The sequence below is a fragment of the Brachypodium distachyon genome, chromosome 4 (genome assembly GCF_000005505.3).
Source record: "Brachypodium distachyon strain Bd21 chromosome 4, Brachypodium_distachyon_v3.0, whole genome shotgun sequence".
In the NCBI taxonomy this organism is placed as follows: domain Eukaryota; kingdom Viridiplantae; phylum Streptophyta; class Magnoliopsida; order Poales; family Poaceae; genus Brachypodium; species Brachypodium distachyon.
In genome coordinates this window covers 46,813,750-46,832,882 of record NC_016134.3, presented here as the reverse complement: position 1 = coordinate 46,832,882, position 19,133 = coordinate 46,813,750, and the positions used below count along the sequence as shown (strand labels likewise).

At 48.6% G+C, this 19,133-nt stretch overlaps 2 protein-coding genes across 4 annotated transcripts; both read left to right on the top strand.

The window, feature by feature from the left end:
* Nucleotides 1-5,640: 5,640 nt before the first annotated feature.
* On the top strand, nucleotides 5,641-8,866 carry LOC104584794. Of its 3 annotated transcripts, XM_014903366.2 has the most exons (7): nucleotides 5,641-5,940; nucleotides 6,044-6,610; nucleotides 6,680-6,730; nucleotides 6,863-6,946; nucleotides 7,007-7,159; nucleotides 7,220-7,258; nucleotides 7,343-8,866. In XM_014903366.2, the coding sequence occupies exons 2-7, from the start codon at nucleotides 6,092-6,094 to the stop codon at nucleotides 8,726-8,728; spliced, it is 2,232 nt and encodes a 743-aa protein (XP_014758852.1). In that variant the 5' UTR covers nucleotides 5,641-5,940; nucleotides 6,044-6,091; the 3' UTR covers nucleotides 8,729-8,866. The 3 variants fall into 3 exon arrangements, with proteins under 3 accessions (XP_014758852.1, XP_010238740.1, XP_010238742.1); XM_010240438.3 differs by having other exon boundaries at nucleotides 7,007-7,258; XM_010240440.3 differs by lacking the exons at nucleotides 7,007-7,159; nucleotides 7,220-7,258.
* A 2,739-nt stretch (nucleotides 8,867-11,605) lies between these two features.
* Nucleotides 11,606-15,054, top strand: LOC100840350. The gene has a single exon (XM_010240436.3). It carries the CDS (start codon nucleotides 11,939-11,941, stop codon nucleotides 14,762-14,764), a length of 2,826 nt encoding a protein of 941 aa, XP_010238738.1. The 5' UTR covers nucleotides 11,606-11,938; the 3' UTR covers nucleotides 14,765-15,054.
* The last annotated feature ends 4,079 nt before the right edge of the window (nucleotides 15,055-19,133 follow it).

Below are 19,133 nucleotides of genomic sequence, written 5' to 3'. Positions count from 1 at the left end.
CACTCCTGCCAATCGGAATGTGCTTTGTACCCCAGGATGCTTTTAATGGACGTAATGTGTGATTAGAGTAGAATTATCATCTGATCTTTATGGCTTTTTTTTACTTCTTGCAGATGCAATCATGACTTGATGCATAGATTCGTGGACATAAAAGAGAAGGAAGCCACTAAGGAGGATGGAAATGAGTTCTCAATCACAAGGTGCATGGCTGAGTTGAGAACATTGCAAGAGATAACTCCTGATGGGAAGCTTATGGCGTTGGAGTTGTTCAGAATTGCTGACAAAGCGAAATGTTCGTCAATTTGGTTGCTGATAAGGATGGCACTACTCTTCTGTGGATTAGAAGGCATATAGCTAAGATAGCATGAGGTAAGAAATGGTATCCATGCTGTTTTCTACTGTTTTCCATACTGTTTTCAAAACTGGTATTTATTAGTGCAGAATTTGAAGATGGAAGTAATGGGAAATTTGTAGATGATGTCGATACCTTTCCAACGATATATCATTTGCGTAATTCCGATGATCGGTCTGAGATCTAGAGCAGAAAAACCAAACTGCTGTTTTCAAATGTTTTACATGCTGTTTTTACTGTTTTCCATACTGTTTTCAAAACTGGTATTTATTAGTGCAGAATTTGAAGATGTAAGTAATAGGAAACTTGTATATGATGTCGATGCCTTTCCAACGATATATCATTTGCGCAATTCCGATGATTGGTCTGAGATCTAGAGTAGAAAAACCAAGCTGCTATTTTCAAATGTTTTCCATGTTGTTTTTACTGTTTTCCATACTGTTTTCAAAACTGGTATTTATTAGTGCATAATTTGAACATGGAACTAATATGAAACATGTAGATGCTGTCGATATCTCTGCAAGGTTACCTATTTTTGATATTGACAATCTTATGGTCCTATACAACTTTGCAAGGCTTAACTCCAAGGGCGACAAGGTGCAGCAGAAGAGAAAGATTGGGACAAATCTATTGTTCGTTGTTTTTGTAATTTGGTACCGTCACATGGAAGTCGTGAAGAAGCAAAATCATCAAAACCTGAGAATTTCTTGTTTCATTCTCATATCGTAGTGCTGTTTCGCTAAATAAGATTATGTAAAATCTGATTTTTATTGCCTTTGCATTCTGGTTGGGTACTATAGCTCACTTGTTTTATGTGATGCCTAGCTGTTCTTTATGAAACACAAGGCCTTGCATTGCTACTTGTTATTTCTTACCGTTATATATATATATTTTTAGATGAAAATGGTACCAGTTCTGTCACATTTTTGTCGTCTGTTGCAACGTTTGTACAATAAAAACCAGATTTTTTACTCAAACAAGTGTAACTAGTGTTTTAATCCCTTGTGTCAAATGCAACTAGTGTTTTTACCAAACAAGTGTTTTTCACAAAACCTAGTGTTTTCAGAAAAACAAGTGTTTTGGGTGAAACAAGTGTTTTCACCCAAACCACTAGTGTTTAAAACACAAAAACCCCAAAAAATACTCCCGTGCCAAACAGGGTCTTACGGTGGTCAATCTCACTAGTAGTTGCACAGTAGTGTAACGAAAGCCCAGATGAGAGAATAGACTCGGCCTGACTTGGGCCAACCTGCATGTGGAAGGCCTAATAATGGCCCAAAACTTGTCATTAGTGATGCTCGTTTGGTTTTAGCTAAGGTTCCTTGGTTATGTCAAAACTCGTACTGGCAGCCGGAATATTTGTAAGGAACCAAACAAGAATCGTGTTGTTCAGCTTAGGAACCAACAGCTCGTATTAAATTCACACCAATAAATATGAAACGGAGAAAGTATATATCTCTATCTCTACCATTTTGTAACTTGTGTATTAAATTGCTCGTGCAATATAAGTTCTTGTACTTACAGTGTTATTACCTCTTAATATTTTAACGGTAAATTTGGTCGAAGTTTAAAAAGTTTGACAAACGACAAAAGTTATACGCCCTATATATATTTGCCGCACTTGTTCCTTCCTTCGATATTGGGCAGATCTTCAGAACGGACAGGAGCAGGAGATTCTGAAGACAGGGGCGTCAAGGTTGCAGGCTGCAGCGCTGGAGCTTCGGGAGGAAGCAAGTGGGAGGAAACGCAAACTGACGATTGAAGACGCGGGGTAAAGCATGATGGAGCTGGAATCTCGTTACTCAACATCTTTGCTGTTCTCTGGCGGTTCTGTAATATTCAAAGTTTGATCTAGCTCGTGGTAGCTCACTGGTGGATCCCAGACTTTGTTTTTGTTTTCTTTTAGCCTTGCAAATCTTTTATTTCCCTGTACGAACTTACTGCTCCGTTCGTTGCTTTTGAATGGAGTGCGTCTGCTGTTTGCGGGCGGTTGGAAAAAAGAAAAAGAAAAAAAATATGTGTTGGAACGGAGAGAGTACTGATTCATACTACATGATGACGTCCAAGAATTATTCTTCACGAGTGTTTGGCGGTAATTAAACAAATTGGCACGGTTTTAAACAAAAACTAGTTCACAGTTTTGAACTAGTGGAACCACTGAAGTTTGGAATGAAGAGAGTAGTGTCGTACTAGATCAGCAAACGAAGAGAGTATCTGACAAACTTACGGCCGTCGTGGGTCAGACGACACATATGCTGCTAGTAGTTAATGAAGAGACAGACAAAAAGAACGATCTATTCACGGTGCGAATGGATCTCAATTGGCTCATATCATATACTTCCCCATCTCAAGATAAGTAACATGCATTTGTACAAGAATATTTTCTCGCAGCAAATGGCCACAAGGGAGCGAGGGCTCTCTTCTCCTCTAGTAAGCTCGAGCTCTCCGGACCCTATTGCTCGGCCAAGTGCCGTCAGTTTCACCTGCTCCCCTTTCCCGTCCCTCCGTCGGCTCCGCCGGCTGGAGTGGAATGGGAAAGGGAGTACGTGCGTTAGTTGTATTTATTAGGATGTTTTTCGTCGTCTCGGCGGCATTTCTTCTCGGAGCTACGCTTGGCTCAACCATGTCGATGTCTTGTCGAGATCCTCCTCTGCCTCAGATGAGTGAAATTGATGAGGTTCGCCGTGACCTGAACCGGCCTAGTCCCGTTCTTGCTTTTCCTTTCAATAAATCTGCAGATGCCCGATTCCCCAACGGCCGGAGTTCATATCTCCGACTTCTGCTCGCCGGCAGCCAAGAAGTGACCTTAATCATGTCTTTTGGTGGAGGATGCACGCTTCTCTTCACCTACAATCCCGGCATGGACCTTCTTCAACCTCCTCGCGAGGCCCCATTTGTGGGTATCAGGCTTTGCCGCCTCTCAAGAAGAAGGGCGTTGGTGATTCCTCTAATTCCAGAAGACAACAGCCCATGAAAGGGGCAAATTCCAACTCTCCGATGCAAAAGCTCAACCATGATCCAAGGCGTCAGGGAGAGGCTCTTCTTCCTCCGGATCTGGAGGATTTCGTCCATGAGCCTGCCTCGTGCTGCTGCTGGTCAGCGACGGTGAAGCTTCGGAGGCTTCAGCGGTGGTCGGCAGCGAGGCGAGCCTCTGGACGCGTGGTGACCAGAACGAGAAGACTCGACGTGTGCCCTGTGTACGTGTCCTCTAGGGATCGAGTTGTAATCTTTGTTCTTTTCCGGATCCCAGATGAAAGTTCTGGTTGTAACTTTGGATCGAGGTCCTTGGATCTCGTATCTTAATATAAACTTGCATGACCGTTTCAAAAAAAAAATGGCCGCAAGGGATGACGTGAGGGCGCTCTCTCCCACCCAACCGTTGTAGGAAAACGTGCATAGTGAACATAATGAAAGTAAACACAGGCCGGCCAGATACAGGTTCAGTAAGGACATCAAGAAATAACTAACCACCGGCATCCAAAATCTGGAGTAGTTGAGCTGTGAGGTTCACGGTACACGTCAACTTGAGCTGGCCAGATAATATCAATAAGTCAATCATCTTTATTCTTATCTTATAAAAGAGTTAATTGGTGGCTGCGGTCCATCACCTCCTTCTACGATAAAAAACTTTTCATCTCTTTCCAACGCAAACAAATCTACTGCAATAACTGAGGTGGTAATGAGGTTTTTCATCAGAGTTGGAGATATTATTCCTAGCAAATTATCGCTAATATTTCATAGTTCTTTTTAGTCTAATTTACAAGTTTTTAAATTTGTATTATCCGTAGCAGCCCATGTGTATCTTTAGCTGGTAGATTAAAAATGCTACCATCGTCAGGCCAACATGTGTACTCTGCACTAATAAAAAAATAGTTACTAGTGTCGCCTAGCTAAAATAGTTGTTTTGGACTCCTGCAACGAGAAGTCTTTGTTTTGCTAATCCATTATTGGCTTCTACGTCAGTCCTCGCCAGCTCACCGAATGTTTTAGAACGACGCTAATCAGCTAGGAGTAGGTTTTGTACTTATGACAAAACACATGTTACACAGATGCCGCCGGTTCCCAAATGAAGCCTATGGTTAACACCAACAAAACACAACTTGATATTCCGTTTCTAAATTCTTGTAATTGTTATAGTTCAATTTTTAGTAGGGTGCGTACCTATTCCATTATTGGATCAGTGAAATTTTTGGCTGCAACTTTAAAAAAGGATTAAATTCGTCGTTTCTGCCACGCCCGTCGATGCGTGGGCCTTCTACGCTCTCTCTCTCTGCCATGGTTGGTGCAGGCCAGGAGAGCGAAGAGATGGGGCTTCCAGTCCCTGCGGTGGAAAGGGATACAGTGGGGGCGACGCGAGGAAGCGCAGGGTCGGCAGAGGCGGCCACGAGGAACGCGACGACCAGTGGCAGCACACCGGACAGAGCTGGGGGCTTCCGGGAACCTGCGGTGGGAGGGGGATGCGCCAGTGGATCGGAGTTAGCGGAGGCGGTTGTTCAGGCCTGCAACACAAGCATGCTGCAAGCGAGGACAAAAAAGAAAAAGAAAAAACCTTCGACGGACGACGACAACGGAAAAGTTGCTCCTTTTATTATTTGGGCTGGATTATCAATGTTTTTAACTCCGAGAGGCAGAAACCCCACTTTTCAATTTTTTGACGGTCCAGGAGATACATAACTCCAAATAAGCTGAAATCTTATGAGAGTTATTTTTTGAAAGAATTGAAGACCGTGTGCAAAGGACACCTGCGGGGACCCACCAGGACCCAGATAGGGCCCATGACGTGTCCGCCCTTGCTGGACGCGTCACGGGGCCCACCTAGGGCCTCGGGCCTCCGTTTCGCTCCGTCTTGACCTAATTAAAACTGCTATAAAAATGTCTCCATCGTGTTCCCGAAGCACGGCGGCGAAGATTACACAAACAAAGAAACAACAACAGATTGATCCAGAATTGGAGTGAAAAACTTCACCGGAGCCGCCGCCGGCCGCCTCTCCTCCCCCAACATATTCTCCATCATCCCCATGATGATGAAGGAGTAGGGCCATCTGGACTATGGGTCCATGGAAGTAAAGATTTGTTAGGTGGGATGTAATCGGTGACTTCATAGATTTGTCAGTTTTAATGGCAGATAGAGATGCTTCGACGAAGACGCTAACCAAATAAACATACGAGTACTTCTTATTCGCACATGTTTTGACAAAACAAAGCTCAATTATGAGGTGCCCAGTGGCAGAAACAATTTAAAAAGATAGGTGTGATGAGAGATAAAATGATGCGGTACATGTGACACAATTCGGTTCTTTTTATTGACGTTGCAAATGGCATGGCAGAGCTTATCTTGGGACTGTCATCCACTTGTCTTTAGAAAAGAAAAACATCGCATTTGCTCGAAACTGTGGGGCTGTTGTGTTAATTTTTAAGAACACGGGAGAACTAAACATTCAATCTGACCAAAGGCCTAGACCACCCCTATATTAACAAACGCAGGTACAACAGGCCATCCATCCGCCGTGCTATCTTCTCTCGGAGTTGCCTTGTTTTCTCCGAAATCGATTGCAGCGTGTCAAGGTTCTCTGCCTCTGCAACACAAGGTACGTATGTATATGTAGGGAGATCCCTTGCAGTTAAGCAGATGCTCATCCATGCTGAGTTTTTGGGCTTAATTTCCGTGGTGACTTAATTTTCTCTGCTCAGGGAGACGAATTACCGGGCGGTGTTTTCCGACAGAGAAGAGGGGAAGACATGGATAAACTCGTGCAATTCCTGCACCAGGACTTGAAGGACATCGTGATGTGGCTGTATGTTGAGAACCGGAAGTATCTGATGAAACCCGAGGACAACATCGAGCTTCTGACAAAAAGCAGCAACTTGCTGCTGGCCACCATGGATGATGTCCGCATGCTCTTACGAAAAGCGTTGAAAAATAAGAGTAAATGGTCACCCAAGAGCGCGGTAAAAGAGTGGCTCTCTACAGGACGGGACGACATATTGCTTGTGCATGATACTTTGCGGGAGTTGGAACGGTATCGGGCTGCCGCCGGCGCTAGATTCATCCTTCACCGCCCGTGCGCCGACGTCGTTTCGAGGTACAACGTGAACGCCAGCGCCATCTGGAGAAAAGAGCAGGTGTGTAAGGCCAACGAGGACGGCCAGGAGTATGCGAAGAATGGTATGAAGGGAGTGGCGGAGGACGACGACGACGACGACGACGGCGGCGGTTGGGGGGATTCTCTCATGAAGGTCCTAGATGATGTAGAAAAGGTATATATGACCCTCCTTCTCACCCCCGTGTCGAGCAACCTTCTCTAACTCATGATCTTCTCGTTGTAGCTCCAGCGCTTTGAGGTTCTGCGGAGATTTAAGCCGGAGCCCAAGCCCCAGGTACCGAGATTCTTGTGTTTTTCTCGTGTTATATATATGTTCTTCTTCGTTCCTAATTAAAATCCTATATATGGAGTCTTGGTGGCTATGTTCATTCTCACATGAGTGATTCTAACTCTGCACTTCCTGCAGGCACGCAGCTCGCAGGCACGCAGGTCGCAGGCACGCAGGTCGCAGGAACGCAGCTCGATCGACCACACGGGGACTGAAATTCCAGTGAGCATATCGAACAGAACCTATATATATCATGAGATTCTAACTCTGCACTTCCTGCAGGCACGCAGCTCGCAGGCACGCAGCTCGCAGGAACGCAGCTTGATCGACCACACGGGGACTGAAATTCCACTGCACTTCCTGCAGGCACGCAGCTCGCAGGCACGCAGGTCGCAGGAACGCAGCTTGATCGACCACACGGGGACTGAAACTCCAGTGAGCATATCGAACAGAACCTATATATATCATGTGATTCTAACTCTGCACTTCCTGCAGGCACGCAGCTCGATCGACCACACGGGGACTGAAATTCCAGTGAGCATATCGAACAGAACCTATATAGTCCTGTCTGGAATGGATGAATGAATATCCTCAACTGAAATTGAAAAATCTCTACAGGGCATCGAGACGCTGCAGCTGAGCGCCTTGAGCAAGTTCCGCGCCTTGCCGCGGTCCGACAGCGACGACAGCTTCCCTGTGATGATGCGGGTGAAGGCCCCCTGCTTCGCCTACCGGTCTCGCGCACCCATAGACCTGGTGCTAGTGCTGGACGTCGGGAGCAGGGCGGGCGATGAGAGGCTGGAGCAGATGAAGCAGGGCGCCCTGTTCGTCGCCCACAACCTGGAGGACGACGACCGGCTCTCCGTCGTCGCCGTGGCCGCCGACAACAGCACGCGCGCCCTGTTCCCGCTGTCATCCTTGTCGGACGACGAGCACAGAGCGACGGCGAAAGCCAAGATCCTAGAGCTCACGCCGGCGGAACTAGCGGACATAGAAGATGAGGGAACCACCGATCTGGAGAGTGTTCTCGGGGGGATTTATAGCGAGAGCGACCGCAGAAGCCGGCTGAGGGGCATCATGCTCTTATCGGAGGGCATCGCGAGCACTCCAGCTCCAGGCGGAGGCGGCGGTCTCTACCGGTACGGTGCTCCGGTCTACACCTTCAGCGTGGGCTCCCAGCACGACCCTTGCAAGCTCTACCACCTGGCAACCCAAGAGGGCGGCACCTACTCCGCCGCCGCCGCCACGGACCTCAAGAGCATCACGCATGCCATGGCGCTCTGCGTGGGCGGCTTGACGTCCATCGCCGCTCAGGACATGCGGATCGACATCTCGGCGCTCGGGCCTGGCGTGCGCATATCACGCATCTCCTGCGGCTCCTGCAGGCACTACATCGACGAGGATGACTCCTCCTCGTCCGGATGGATCGACGTCCCCGACATGAGCAGCAGCGAGGAGAAGAACTTCCTCGTCTACGTCCACGTCCCCGCCGAGGCCGGAGCTGCAGGCTTCTTCCCGGTCACGACCAAGCTCCTCAGCGTGAAAGCCTCCTATTACCGTGCCGCGACAATGTCTCGGGTGTCCCTCGATCCAGTCGAGGTGTCCATCGAGAGACCGCGGGGTGGTCAATCCCAAGCAAGCAGTGCTGTGGACGCTCAAGTGGCGGCCGAGCTTCTGAGAACCACTCTTGTCGACAAGGTCGCCGAGATGCAGCAGCAGATGATGCAGAGCACCGGTCCAGCTGCTGACATTTCCATCGAGCTCACCAAACTACGGGACTCCCTGCTCAAGGACATCCCCGAGGCCAAGGAAACAAAGGACACATGGGACGGCCTTAGCCGGGACCTGGACACCATGGTGCACGCCGGCCTGCCCTACATGCTCTCATGGCTAAGCTCACACCAGTGGCAACGTGCAGCAATGTTGGGCTCCATGTCCAGCACCGTCTCCATCGACTTCAACACCACATGGATGCAGGACATGGTTGACTCCGTGCATATCTAGACGCGAGCATATATACCTGCACTCACAAGTTTGCCTTCGCTTGGACAAGTGTCGTTTAATTTGGTCAGCTCAGTTATTTTTCTGCCGTGACAAGTGGGAGCAATAAAATCAAGGAACATTTGTTTGGTGGCTCACTAAGCATGAGCATTGACTTGTTTGAGAATCAAATGGGGTTTTCAACAGGCCCGCTCCGGCGAAACCACGCCCCAGGCACGGCACACGAGCCCTAGCACGGTGGGCCAAAAAATTGGCCCATCTTCTTCGCGTCCGGGAGAAGCTGCTCGGCCGCCAGATCGGGGATGGGGAAGAAGCCTCGTCCAGATCTACTCGGTACTGCGGAGCTCCTCCACGTCCTCGAACCAGATCGGGAGAATGGAAGGAGGCAGGGGCTCGATCCAGATCGAGATCGACAATGGCTCTCGATTCACAACGGGATAAGGCCTTCGGGTGGAGGCCTGGAGGGGCGGACTGGGCCAAAAACAGAAGAAAAGATTATATGTGCTGCTGATTTTTCTTTAAAAGTTAAACGGGCTGTGCCATGCCGGCCCGCGGGCTCGAGGCTGAGGCCCAGGCACGGCCCAATGCAGGGTCGCGGGGACCCGTTTAATTCCGTGCCGGGCCAGACCCGACGTTATACCGACGGGCTTTTTGAAAAAGCCCGAACTGTTGGCCAGCTATATGTGAAGCACGTCGTGAAGCGAGTTGTTGCACAGTAGTGTGAACCGTGAAGATGGGCTAATTAAGCCCAGCTTACTCGTAGGTCTTATTGTGTAATACATATTTATACACTGTCTAATCCAACGAAGAACTGATCATTTGTAGTAAAAACAACTTTTATGTGATTTATTTTCAGTTAAAACAATAAAGTTAGCATTTAAACCCGATATACAGTCTACATGGTCATCCAGGTCATTTCAGCACATTTTAGTTGTAACCACAGTTGCACCAGCCACATAAACAAACAGACACTAGACAACTTTAACCTTCCAGCCACGGCTAATTCTGTGAGCTGCAACTGTAGAAGCTGCTGCAGCCCAAACAAATACAACCTTAGCAGGCCTGATTTTTATTGCTAAGCTAGTTTCCTGATGAGAGAATTGATTCGGCCTGATTTGGACCAACCTGCATGTGGAATGCCTAATAAATTGTGGCCCAAAACTTGTCACTTGTATTAGTAACTTGTCCTTTTTTTTTTTCGAATACGGGGTACACTTGTAACTTATCCAAGTGAAGGGCTAGTGATGTTTCCTTGGTTATGTGAAAGATATCTTGTATTGGCCACCAAAAAATTGGCAAAGAACCAAAGAAGAATGAAATAAACATAGGTCGTCAATTTTTTTTTGATATGACTAATCTGATCATTATCGTGTTGTTCGGCTTAATAGTTTCCGGCCGGATTTGGTTGGAAAGTACTTCCCGGCCGGGTTTCGTATTTTTCGTGCTCTTGCCCTTTTGATGTGGTGGTGACACGGTATTGTTGGGTTTGTCATCCTTGCAGTCGAGAGGTGTGTCTTGACTGTACGCTGCGGCGTGATACCTTATACAGTAGATAAATCTTAGAATTGCAACGACTATGAGGGTGAAGATTGGTTCAATGGGTTGCGTCTCTCTCACTTGAGATCTCCGTCCTTTGCCACTAATTCATATAGTACCATTAATGTAACTGACGATTACAATTAAATTTTGAAACGCGTACACACGCTTTACGATCGAGAGAGGCAGGGAGTAGAGACATCCGCGGGACATATCCATGCTTGGTCAAGGACACCACCGCTACTGTCCACTGCCGTCTTCTAGTGCCTGGTTCTCGCCGTCTTCCTCCCCAGGTCGTCATGTCGTGACAGCAAGACGTGTCAAGTTACGCGTGCCAAATTCCACGCGATCCGGACGCGCCCAAGAAAAAGAAAGAAGCGCCCCCACACGGCCACAGAACACGCAGACGCCGGATCGAGGAGAAACCAACGCTCTTCCCGGTAAATTCTCCGCACTTTGCAAAAACCCGAAGACCCGTCCACGAGCCGGCGAGCGTCAGTCAATCAGGCTGGGAGCAGTGAGCAGAGCTTCGAAACAGAAGCAGAGGAAATACACTGCAGCCTGCAGGTGATGTGCTAGGAACACTGCAGTTGGTCGTGCTGCAGGCCTGGGGAACCGACGGGATCCTGCCAAATCCAGCAAAAACTGATGATCGGCTCCCTGCGTACTGATTGCGTTGCAATGCCAAGGGCAGATTGTTTATATCAAATGGAAACCTCCTCCGACTGCACGGACGCAGGTTTTCATCTGGCCGGTGGATAAGAAGAATATCTCAAGCTGAATAAGAATATGAATATTTTCTCAAGGCACCACGTGCTGCATAAGCTGAACAAGTAACATATGCTAATCGCCGCTTTCTCATGAAACGATCGATGCACATAAGAATATTTTACACTCTCCTTTTTGACACTAAGCATATTTTACTCTTCGCGCCCACTGTTTGCTGCTCTTCCTCCTCCCTACCTCTCTCGCTCCTATATTTGCCGTCGTCTTTCAGCTTGTGTGACGACGCATCCTTCGCCATATTTAGTCTGATCGACCGGAAACGCTGCCAAACACTCCCCCTATGCCATCAAACATCGAAAGAAAAATCAAAACAGTGGTGGGTGTTTGATCTTTCTTTTCTTAAACCAAGTGGTACTACGTTGGTGGTTGATATGAAAGTGGTAGCTTTGTCTGTTTTTTCTTCTTTGATGTGGGCTCTTGACAATACGATTTCCAGAAAGTTTTACATGAACTTTCTTAAAATGCAAAATTTGAGATAGTCTCACAGACATAAAGTCACAATCGTATCTATGTGGAATCCGCTCAAGCAACTTTTTTAGCTACTTCGGGCAAAGACAAAACATTCGACTGAGATATCCGCGGGACACTCACAAATCACTTGTGGAAGCACCCTGGTGTTGGATTTTCGCATGGGGATTCTTCCAAGCATCTTCTCCATGCCGCGGGAAAGACCGCCGGAGTCAACGGGGTCAATACACCGCTACTGCCTACTAGTACTCACCGTCCTCCACGGTCCTGGCGACAACGCAACAAGGCGTTCCTTCTCTCGGTGCTTCCTCAAGGCTTAACCTCGGAGACTTCGACGGCGGCCGCACGCGACGCGCTCGGGAAAGCAGCATCGAGCTCGACGAGCCGGCCGGCGGAGATCCAGGAAGGAAGCGGCGGACCGCGATGGAGCTGGCCGTTGACCCCGCGCCGCGCGCTCCGGCGCCGCCTGCCGTTGACCCCGAGCAGGGAGCTCCGAAGCCGGCGGCCGTCGATGGCGCGGCGGCGGAGGCGGAGTTCCTGTGGGAGCAGCGCAAGTACGTGCTGCTGCAGGCCACGCTGGCGGCCACGGTCACCTACGCGGCGGGGCTGAGCCCGCCGGGCGGCTTCTGGCCCGACAACGTCAAGGGATTGCTGGCCGGCGACCCGGTGCTCCGCGTGACGTACCCGCGGCGCTACCAGGCCTTCTTCTACTGCAACGCGACGGCCTTCGTGGCGTCCCTGGTGACCGTGAACCTCCTGCTGGTCCGCTCTCTCTCCCACCGCCGCCGCTGGCTGCGCGCGCTCCAGGCCGCCATGGTGCTCGACCAGTTCGGCCTCATGGCCGCCTACGCCGCCGGCAGCTGCAGGGACACCGCCATGTCCGCCTACGTCTTCGTCCTCGTCGCCCTCGTCGCCGCCTACGTCACCGCCCACGTCCTCTTCTTCAGACTCAGACCGCCGCCCCTCGCCGCTGCCGGCCATGCCGATGCCGATGCCGATGCCGATGCCGATGCCGCTGCCGGTGCCGCTGCCGGCGTTGACAATGCCGCTGCCGCCACGCCGGGCACGGGGAGGAAGGACAGCGTGGACCGCGCGCGCAAGCACCTGCTAATCTTCGCGACGCTGGCGGCGACCGTGACGTACTCGGCGGGGCTGAGCACGCCGGGCGGGTTCTGGCCGGGCAGCAGCGAGGACGGCGAACACCTGGCGGGCGACCCCTTGCTGCGCCTCCACCACCCGGACCGCTTCATGGTCTTCTTCTACTCCAACACCACCGCCTTTGTCTCCTCGCTGGTCGTCATCATGCTGCTCATGAGCAGCACGCTGTCGCGGCACGGGCTCCGCTCGAGCGCGCTCTGGGTGTGCGCCGGCGCCGCCATGGCGGGGCTCATGGGCGCCTTCGCCTCCGGCAGCTGCCGCAGCGTCAAGACCTCCATATTCGTCGTCTCCCTTGTGGCCGCCGTGCTCTTCTACATCGGCATCCAAATCCTCGTCTTCCTCTGCGAGCCCGTCAAGATCTTAATCCACGACTTCCAAGAAGCGCTTGAAAGCTACTTGCAATTCAGGAGATTGGGGGAGCAGATTCACCAACACCAGCAGCAGCAAAGCAGAGTGGCGTTCGAGCACGGCGGCGATGGCGACACCGCCGCCTACCAGATCCTCCGCAAGTCGCGGATGTACCTGCTCCTGCTGGGGATTCTCGCGGCAAGCGTGACGTACCAAGCTGGACTGAACCCTCCTGGGGGATTCTGGCAAGGCGACGCCGCCGATGGCATTCACCATTACCTGGCGGGCGACCCGATCCTCCACATCACGTACCCGCGGCGGTACCTGGTCTTCTTCTACTGCAACGCCACGGCCTTCGTGGCCTCCCTCGTCATCCTCATCCTGCTCCTCAGCAACATATTCAGCACCCACGGGATCAAGTACTGCGCGCTGCAGGTCGCCATGATCCTCGACCTCTTCGGCCTCGTCGGCGCCTACGCCGCAGGGAGCTGCCGGCAGGCGTCCAAGTCCGTCTACGTCGCCGTCATCGTCGTGCCCGTGTTCCTCTACGTCGGCATCCATGTCGTCGTCTTCATGGTCAAGTCCTTCCCGGCTTGCGCGGCATGGCGGGAAGACACGAGGGCGGCAATGGAGCGACGCGCGCCAGAGTGGCTCAAGGAGGTGTTCGAGCGGCACCCCGAGGGGGACGAGGCCATGGAACGGAAGCTCGAGAAGAGGCGCAAGCTTCTGCTGCTCCTCGCGATCCTCGCGGCGAGTTTGACGTACCAGGCCGGCATGAGCCCCCCAGGAGGCTTCTGGCAGGAGAACGAGTCCGGCCATGTCGTCGGCAACCCGACGCTGAGCGACAACTACCGGCGCCGGTACCTGGCCTTCTTCTACTGCAACGCGACGGCCTTCGTGGCGTCGCTCGCCATCATCATGCTGCTGGTGAACAGGAATCTCTCGGCGAGAGGGATCCGGTGCTACGCGCTGCGGGTGTGCGTCATCCTCGACCTCTTCGGCCTCATGGGCGCCTTCGCCGCCGGGAGCTGCCGCAAGGTGTCCACGTCAGTCTACGTCATCGCGCTCATCCTCGCGGTCCTTCTCTGCGTCGCACTGCAGGTCGCGTTCGCGCTGTCTGAGACGGCGCGAGGTCTCGTGAAGAAGCTCATGTCGATGATCGGCGAGCTTGAGCTTGAAGACGATGCCAATGCCGGTTACGTTCTGCCGAGCACGGCAGGAGAAAAAGCGCCTCGTGGGCTCTGGGACGATAAGCTCCCGAAGTACTTGCTGCTGCTGGCGGCGCTGGCTGCGGCCGTGACGTACCAGGCGGCGATGAGCCCGCCAGGTGGCCTCTGGGGCGACGGCGGCCATGGCGGCGGCCACGTGGCCGGCGACCCGGTGCTGGCGAGCGTCCACCCGCACCGGTACAAGGCCTTCTTCTACTGCAACGCCACGTCCTTCATGGCGTCCCTGGTCGTCACCGTGCTGCTGCTGATCAGGAAGGTAAGCGACACCCCGCCGGCGCTCCTGGCGCTGCACGCCGCCATGATCCTCGACCTGCTGGGCCTGATGGGCGCCTACGCCGCCGGCAGCTGCAGGAGGCAGAAGACCTCTGCCTACATCCTTGCGCTCGTCGTCGGGGTCTCCGCCTACATCACCGTGCTCGTCTTCTTGTCCGTCGGCGTCGCCAGGTGGCTGAGAAGCGTCATGGACAAGCTGGTGGAACGACTGACCTGGTGCTTCTTTCCGCACGATCTCTAGAGGAGCCTGGGGTTCCATGGGATCCCAATTCCCCAAATGTGCTAGCATTTTGAATTTTTTTTTGTAGCATACTGATACTTGGTAGGATTTCTGTTCTGTTCTCTCTGTAGTTTCTGAACTTTTCTTGGGATCTCAAGTTTAGTTCTGACTGAACTTTTGATGAGATCTCAACATGCAGTTTCTGAGCATTTGATGATGGAGTGCCAAATGCAGTTTGTGTTCCGATGTTGTCATGATGCCATATTTTCCAAGTTTCAGTTTGGTCAATTGATAGTTAAATTGACTCCGCACAAAGTATCTCTTTGGAAGAAGAGGGGAACAAGCAAGCAGTGGTTCAAAATACAGTTTCTGAACTTTTGACGGGATCCGAAATGCAGCTTATGTACTAGTTATGTGCGCCATATTTCTCATAATTAGTTTAAGTCAATAGATAGTTACATTGATCTTATGCACAAAGTATAGTTCATTTGGAAGAAAATGAACACAAGTAAGCAACGATTACATAGAACAACAATCTCTGTTCTACACCCTTCTGAAACCAAACCATTAGCCACTTGAACAAGTAAAACATGTATGTACTCTACTCTGATTCCGTTCCATTTACGTTTGTGTTGGCATTTGTGAAGCAAACACCTTATACGATGCGTCATATAGGCTAGAAAAACTTGCTAGGAAATTGACTATCCTAGAAACAGTAGACTTTGTCTGTTCTTCTTCAGAAGAAGAAAAGAACAGAGGAATCCACAGCCGGTTTTGCCCTGAACTCCTGAAGCGAATGTCAGAGATAAGAATCAGAAACAAGAAATTGGGCCGGGATCTTTTTTGTGAATAGTTTTTTTTTGTGTGTGAATAGTTGACGGGCCCGTGGCCCAAGGTGGCAATCTCCTTATAAGAGCGAAGATCCCGCTCTACGGCGCCGCCCCAGTCGCCGTTCGCCGGTCTGTATCCAATTCCAAACAGAGACCTAGCGTTGAAGGCTTGTTGATCACCAAAAATTCAGGTACTCCTCCATCTGCCCAATTTCTCTTACTTTCCTTGTCAACCTGGGCGATGGCAAGTTTCTCATCGCCAAGACCTTTGAGGATGAACCAACCGGCATAGAGATGATGGTGGCTGGTGACCAGAGCCTTCAGATGGTCAAGCACAAGTGCGCCCGTTTCAACTTCAACAATGAATGCATTGAGTGGGTGCCCTGAATGAATAACTGCATACAGTTGGTGCTCTGAATGAATAATAATCTTGCATCCGCATTTGTTAGGCGGTCATCGATTGCCTTCCTACTAGCCACTAGGTGATCTATTTGCATGATTAAGGGCTTGTGTGTTCAGTACTTCAGTCCACGTGGTATGAGATGATTTCTGACTTACTGTAGCATGTTTACTGTTTGCAAAGAAAACAATGTATCATGTTCAATATACAATGTGTCATGTTCAATAATATAATGTATGGTTAGTTTCTTTTTTTCTTTGGCTGGCCGATATGACCGCATATTTATGTTTGTAACATGTTCATTGGGTGTGCTTACCTGCCTATGAAAACTAGCGAAGGGTTTGCGAGTTGCAGACAGAAATCCAAACTTCGTAACAAAACAGAACTCCTGAAGCACCCTTTGTTTTTACCATTAACTTGCAATTTTGGCACCTTCTTCAAGTGTGGAAGGCATGATGAATAGCCACAAACTGTCTGATGCAGAGAAGAGTCTTAGGATCCCATATTTATTTCTTACTGTAAATTTTCATGAGATCCCGAATGCAGTTTCTGAGCATTTGACGGGATCCCAAATGCAGTTCCAGTTGTCATTATGCCATATTTTTAAGTGCTATTTAGGTAAATGGATACTTAAAGAATTGACAATATGCACAAAGTATAGCTCATTGGAAGAAAGGAAAACAAGTATACAATGGTGAAGTAAACAAGTAAACAACAATCTCTGTTCTACATCCTTTTCATACCATGGGCATGAATATAGTTATCCTACATCTAATTACATAAGAAGAGAAGATTTGGAGAATGTACAAAATCTATAAACACATACAGGAAGAAGAAATCGGCACAATATTGACGTGGTGTCATCTATACAACATAAGGTATCAATTATGTTACCTACAGAAGAATACTGGATGGTGGGCAAAGAATAATCACGACCCAACTGTTAAGGTCTGTTCTCTTTGGTTAATCTTGTGTAACCACTTTTTGTCAATGGAGTAATTACTGTACATCCTCTCTGACTCTGAAAGCCCTGTAAATGAAGTCCCGGAACCACTTGCAGTACTGCTTCGGTTTGACCGATGATGTGGAGTTGGGATCATACTGCATGGATTTGTAGGCATGCTCGAGCTTCTTGATGATATCATAGTCTTGCAGGAAGTCAATGATCCCGAAGAACAGGATCACGTCTTGGAATTTGCCTGTCGGTTCGCCGATGAGCAGGAATGTAATTTCTGGATTTTCCACTATGTTCTCCAGCTTGGAGTGCATGTAAATCCCTGGTTTTTCTGATGCTTTTCTGCACAAACCACAAATTAATGTTTCCCTCAGAGGTCAATGTTTGTCAATATCAAGATGAATTCAACGCAGGAGTTAGTGGTGTGACGCAAGCAGCTTAAGCTGAAGAAAGGAAAATTATACTCCCTCCGTTCATAAATACTTGTCGTGATTTTAGTGCAATACTAAAACTTCTTTAGTGAAATGATATTTGGCCATATTACGTAGAACTATATCTTTAGTTGCTCTCAAGACCATAAATTTTTGTTGAAGAAAGGAAAATTGTACTCGCTCCGTTCGTAAATACTTGTCGTGATTTTAGTGCAATACTCCAAAGCATCTTTAGCCAAATGATATTTGGCCATATTACGTAGAACCATATCTTTAGTTGCTCTCAAGACCATAAATTTTTGTAGCAAATCAGGGCACAGATGCATGTAAATACCTATCCTGTTCAAAATCTCAGTAGCAGTAGCCCCGTTATCAGTGTTGTTGCTGTCTGTTACCACAAAAATAAGCAGAAAAAAATAGTCTCATGGCTCCAAATATACTCTCTAGGATCCATAAAAAATGTAGTCCATTTTGTACTAAGTGCAAATTTTGTATTAAATGTGCGACATTTTTTATGGATCGGAGGGAGTAGTATCTAGGAATACTTTTACAATTGCAAGTATCTGCAATAGGCATTCATGACGAAACATATCTTTGCATCGATTTTTTAAATGAAGGCCGACCAAAAGACTGTAATCCATGATCCTCTCCTACTCCAGCAACTCACAGTACGATCTCTGTCCACTTGCCTGGTAGAAATATAAATCATTAACACAACGGATGCTAACTCTCTTCATTCAAATACAGTTGTGAGCCTTCTGACATGTTTAAAAACCACCAATGGACCATGGGAGCTCTGCATTCGTATACCAAAACACATTTACACAGAGATTTATAAGACATACAAGTACTAGAGTAAAATGTTAACCAGACAAGGAAGAAAAATCCTATGTAAATCGGAAGATGGGAGATGTACCATCCAGTATACTCCCTCCATTTCATAAAGGTTGGTACGGTTTTGAACTAGAGCTATTTCAAAGGAATAGAGGGAGTACCCTTTCTGTTTAGAAAAATAAAAACCAGAGGAAACTGCTAATGAGCTAATCCTCTCAAACCATCACTTCGCTGTGAAATGGTGGAGGCGTTGAAAGTACTATCCGGTGATATTAAGCATTACTGTATCGTGAATGCTTTTCTGCCGTTGATCGTCACATAATGTATTTCCTTCGCCACCACTCGTGAACTGACGGAACGGTACGCCTTCAAACAACAGCTGCGCGGTCTTTACGATCTTCACTTGTTGATAAATAGCAATGCATATTTGAGAATATTCTGAAACATTCTGGATAATTGGAGAGTATTGGGAATTAGTTATGCATATTTGAGAAGATGCTAGAATACCTTAGATTAGTGGAGGAGAAGATATTTACAAGGAACTTTCCAGTGAATATGAGAAGATAATAATATTCTAAATGTCTTGAGAGATTATTTGAAGAGTGTTGCAATTTACCATGGAAGGACATAGTTAAGATAAGTTTCAAAAATAAGTGAGAATTCTCTAAAACTAGGATACATGTAGAGTATTCTAGAGAATTGTAGTGGGATGTATCACATGGTCTTGTACAAGTATAAATAAGAATGTCCCCACCTCATAGGTGTACCACAATCACCACAAGTAGCGTATCACCACACCAAGTAGAGAAGTGAGCTACCATGGTAGAGTTGTGTGTAGGATAGCCACTAAAGAGAGTGTTGTAGTAACATTGAAATAGTGAATAAAGTGTTGAGTTTCCACAAGTTTGATATCCCAAGTAGTGTAGTGTGCAAAGGTCCT